A 5,000-nucleotide genomic window follows, 5' to 3' on the forward strand; every position below is an offset into this window, starting at 1 on the left:
CAGTAAGTGGCTTTAGAGTGAAGCATCTCCTAAATACCTGACCTTCAGCTCTTAACATTTAGCCTGAGAACAGTCTCCCCTCGCCAGGTGTAACAACACACTGTGAAAAAGGCAACAGCTACATGACCCAAATAGATACCTTGTGAATGTGTGAGTGTGTGTGTTCTAAGTGTGTGTGGGTATTTTGTTGTGTGGGGGTCTGTGTGTGGGTGGGTCTGTGTGCATGTGTGTGTGTGTGGGGGGGGGGGGGTCTCTATGTGTGTGTGTGTGTGTGTGTGTGTGTGTGTGTGTGTGTACTGTGTGTACTGTGTGTATGTGTGTGTGTGTGTGCGTGCGCGCATGTGTCTGACTCCTGGTTGTCCTCGCTGCTAGGCTACAGCAGCAGCGTCCAGGGCTGGTCTCTCGGAGGTCTGAACCGGTCATAAGCGGGACGTAAGTGCCGTCCGGTTGCCGCGCCGACACGGAGGAATGGGTTGTTTTGGTTTGTTTTTTTGCCTGCCCTGATTGGTTGGTCATGATGCATCCATCACTCACGATGCCCGCCGGTGGGCATATGTGCCTGCGCTTCGGTTGCATGCCCACATCCGTACCAGCAGCATGCGTGCGTACTGTACGGTGATGCCCACTGCCATCGGCATCAGCTGACCGATGAAACACTGGACACAAACCGTGCCTGGGCATCGGAACGAACCGAAAATGAAGCGCCTCTCCATCCAGAAACTAGCATAGAGGCTCTCATTGTGTGTGTGTGTGTGTGTGTGTGTGTGTGTGTGTGTGTGTGTGTGTGTGTGTGAGTGTGTGAGTGTGTGAGTGAGTGAGTGAGTGAGTGAGTGAGTGAGTGAGTGAGTGAGTGAGTGAGTGAGTGTGTGTGTGAGTGTGTGAGTGTGTGAGTGAGTGTGTGTGTGTGTGTGAGTGTGTGAGTGAGTGAGTGAGTGAGTGAGTGAGTGAGTGAGTGAGTGAGTGAGTGTGTGAGAGAGTGAGAGAGTGAGAGAGTGAGAGAGTGAGAGAGTGTGTGAGAGAGCGAGCGAGTGAGCGAGCGAGAGAGTGAGAGAGTGAGAGAGTGCGTGAGCGAGTGAGCAAGAGAGCTCAGAAACACATGCTCTCACATTCCAAACCCTCATCAGTCAAGATGGCCTCAACAACACACACTCTCCAGCAGCATCCAGTAGTAGCATGATCAAACAGACACCTGTAGCTCTCAGCATAATGCTCTAAGTGCAGCACTTCCCCATGTTGCTGTGGCTATACGGTGTTCTGGTGGGGCTGCTGTAGTGCAGGAGGACTGGGCTGTGAAGAGCCAAAGGTCTGGGTTATATTTAGCGCTCTCTCCCAGCTCTTCAGACTGCTCCTAGATTTGAACGTGTCACACTACATTCTCCATGGCCCTGTCAGCAATGCTGGCCATATTTGGACACACACTCATTCACGTTTAAAGGGACACACACACACACACACACACACACATCACACACACTTAAAGGGACACACCCAGAGGCACATACAGAACATAAAACCTACACACACACACACACACACACTTACTTAGGGTAAACACACACATAGGTATACACACACATAAAGATACACACCCAAAGGTATATACAATACATACACACACACACACACACACACACACACACACGCACACTCACACAGACACCTGTAGTGGACAGTTGACTGACACCACAGGCTTTCCACATTCTTTCCACTGTTCTCCATGTTGGATTTGAAGGACAGTCTCTTCTCAGTAGGGATTTACTTGGTATGGGAGAAGAGAGTTATCAATTTTCTATAGTAAACATTTTAAACACACACTTCTCAAGCATTTTGAGATGAAGTGCCTAACCAGGTGATTTTCAAAAACAATGGCAGTCTATCAAATATAACATTTATAGGTTCAGCAGCAAAACATGGTTTTAGTGTTTTGACCGAACAGAACTATCTCTATTTCCAGATTTCCAGTAATTGTTTACCATTTCATACACTCCAGTTGGAGAGCATCATCACATACAGAGAGTCTCTCTGTCTTAGATTATGCCCAACACACAGAAATGAAACCATCTGATTGGCACACACAACACCGATGTGTCTGACAATCACAATTAGATTTGTGTGTGTGTGTGTAGAGGTATGTAAGAAAGACAGTGAAGTTTGACAAGTGAGAACTACGCTGTGTCTATGATTGTGTGTAATGTGATGCACGTGTGTGTGTGCGTGCATGTATGTATGGTATGTGTGTGTGCGCATGTTTAACAGCTCCTCAATTTGTAGGGTTGAGGAAATGGAACCGCAGGATCGTACACGCACACCACACACACACACACACACACACACACACACACACACACACACACACACACACGCATGGCATGTTTTGGTTGTCATCCTAACTTTTGGATTCTCTGGATTCTCTGTGTGTGTGTGTGTGTGTGTGTGTGTGTGTGTGTGTCTGATTGTATGTATTTGACAGGCCTTATGAACTTTAGTAAACATTTTCGGTTTTGTTTTTCTTCCAGTCATGGGGATGACCTAATTGTGACACCATTTGCACAGGTTAGTATGGTAGACTAGTATGTTTGAATGATTAAGTACAGTATATTAAATAAGTTATGTTAAAATTGTAGGAGTGTCTTTCATTATCATATTTCAGTAAAATAAGTCATTGTAGTAGACCAGTTGGGACAGGGTTGGTATTCTTTAATAATTATTATCATATACAGTAACAGTGAGATGGATAGCAAATCTACACGTTTCCCAACACAACAATGACATCTCTGACCACTTGTTCTAATGTGGGTCAGTCTGTCAGTCCACCACATGACTGTGATGATCTCACATAATGAATGTCATGATCAACGCCATTTTACTGGTCAGTGAGCATCTGGGAAATGTGCGTGTGTACACTTGCACTCTTTTTAGGCTGTTTCCTGTGTAGTATAGGAACCAGTATGCATCACCAATGCTGCCCTAGAGTGAACAAACACAGACATACTGCTTTCAAAAGTGGCAAACATCAGGGACAAATAGAAAACAAAATAAGGCCATGAGCCCATGGGGATCCTGGCTCGACACACACCTGGGCTGTGTTGGGATTCGCTGTCCTGTTGCTTTTTTCCATCCACTTTTACTTTTCCTTGACCTCCATGTCAAACGTCATGAGGTTCGAAATGAATAAAAATGAAGATGAATAGAATTCATAAGGAATGAGCAAAAGACAGCTGTGGTGTTCAGACAATCTGGCTCTGCTGACGGCCATGGGAAGGCGGGTGGTGTTATTGACTTGTGTGAGAAGAAGCTGCAAGGATGCTTCAGTATGTGAAAGGAAAGAAGCATTAAAGCGCCTTCCCTAAACATTTAGAGAATCTGAACAGCTCTTATCACTAAACATGTTCCAGTCATCTCATAGGAACCCTCCTAAGCAAAAAAGGACTTTCGTAACTCAGCCCATAACCACACCACAACAGAAAGTAGACCTAGCAAGAGGGTTTTCAAACAAGTGACTGATCCCAAACGCCACCTACTGGCCAGCTGCTGCTACTGCAGGACCAGGACAGAAAGACATTGGGTGCCTCTCATTCGTCTTTTATACATCCTCCCTTCCTTCCTCACTGATCCACATAAAGAATTATGGGGCTGCAACAATGGGATAGGGATAGGCTATCCAGTGTTAGTTATAGATCAGTGGGAAAGTGGGCCCGAGGATCGAGGAGAAAAGTTGAGAGGCACCCAGTGTGAGGTGATACAGGGGCTTCATTTAAATGATGGGCAAAGGTGACTACTTTAATAACTAGTCCAAGTCCGTCCTCCCGCATGGCACTCAGTAGCTATATTTCAAACACAGTACTTTACTGTGTATTAGCCGCACTGTGTATAAGCCGCGGCTAATAGTAGGGAAATTACGGTACAAGGTTGTAACTTGTTGACAAGACTTTGCACATTGCCTGCCATTTAAATAAGGGCCTGTATTGTATTGTATGATGAATGTGCATGGAACAAGGCCATGCTAAGTCCATTATGAGTGGACTTCACCGGGTCAAATCAGTTCAGTCTGCAGAAGCCTGGACTAGACTTGGCTTGACTTGTGTGCGTTTGTGCTGTCTGTGATCATGTAGGTATTGGCTAGCTTGAGGACCGTGCGGAATAATTTTGCAGTGCTGACCAACATCCAACAAGACAGAGCTTCAAACAAGTGAGCACTCTCAGTCTAGTATCACACTAATGATGCGTGCGTGCATGTGTGTTTGCGTGTGTGTAACGCATATAATATTGTTTTGTTTTCTCTGGCAGGCGTACACCTATGTGCACTTCAACGATACCCCCCAAGACCTCTTTGACAGGTAGACACACTCATGCACCACCACTCCCACACACATGCACACACACATACACAAACACACACACACACACACTTAAACACACACACACACACACACACACACACACACACACACACACACACACACACACACACACATACTGTACAAGGACATACACATATGCACACACTCAAATATATACTGTACATACATACATAATCATTGTTGTTTTATCTTGTAATGTTTATGGGTTGTAGCTTCTGCTTCTTAGTAAGTTTTTAACTGTTGTCATGTGCCCTCCATTAAACCTTGCATCCCTGTGTGTGCGTGCATGCATGCTTGTGTGCGTGTGTGTGCGTGTTTGTATATCTGTGTGTGCGTGTGCGTGTGCGTGTGCGTGTGCGTGTGCGTGTGCGTGTGCGTGTGCATGTGCGTGCTTGTGTGTGTGTGTGTGTGTGTGTGTGTGTCCAGATGAGGGGTACCAGAAGATGGCCTCTGAGACGCTGGACGAGCTGGACTGGTGTTTGGACCAGCTGGACACGCTTCAGACACGCAACTCCGTCAGCGAGATGGCCTCCAATAAGGTAACACACACACACACAAAGTACACACACACACACACACACACACACACACACACACACACAAAGCACGCACACAAAGCACACATACTCACATACAAAT

The 5,000-nt window shown here is 46.0% G+C and overlaps 1 protein-coding gene across 2 annotated transcripts in view; it reads left to right on the forward strand.

Moving 5' to 3' along the window:
- Nucleotides 1-5,000, forward strand: part of LOC134100664 (cAMP-specific 3',5'-cyclic phosphodiesterase 4D-like) — a 54,396-nt gene that overhangs the window by 43,564 nt on the left and 5,832 nt on the right. Inside the window, exons 5-9 of one of the 2 annotated variants that reach the window (XM_062554020.1) lie at nucleotides 373-432; nucleotides 2,517-2,553; nucleotides 4,113-4,189; nucleotides 4,288-4,337; nucleotides 4,788-4,900. In XM_062554020.1, coding sequence (XP_062410004.1) covers nucleotides 373-432; nucleotides 2,517-2,553; nucleotides 4,113-4,189; nucleotides 4,288-4,337; nucleotides 4,788-4,900 — 337 coding nt within the window. The remainder of the gene's footprint in view (nucleotides 1-372; nucleotides 433-2,516; nucleotides 2,554-4,112; nucleotides 4,190-4,287; nucleotides 4,338-4,787; nucleotides 4,901-5,000) is intronic. The other variant, XM_062554021.1, reaches the window with a different exon arrangement.

This window comes from Sardina pilchardus, chromosome 14, assembly GCF_963854185.1.
Source record: "Sardina pilchardus chromosome 14, fSarPil1.1, whole genome shotgun sequence".
Lineage (NCBI taxonomy): Eukaryota > Metazoa > Chordata > Actinopteri > Clupeiformes > Clupeidae > Sardina > Sardina pilchardus.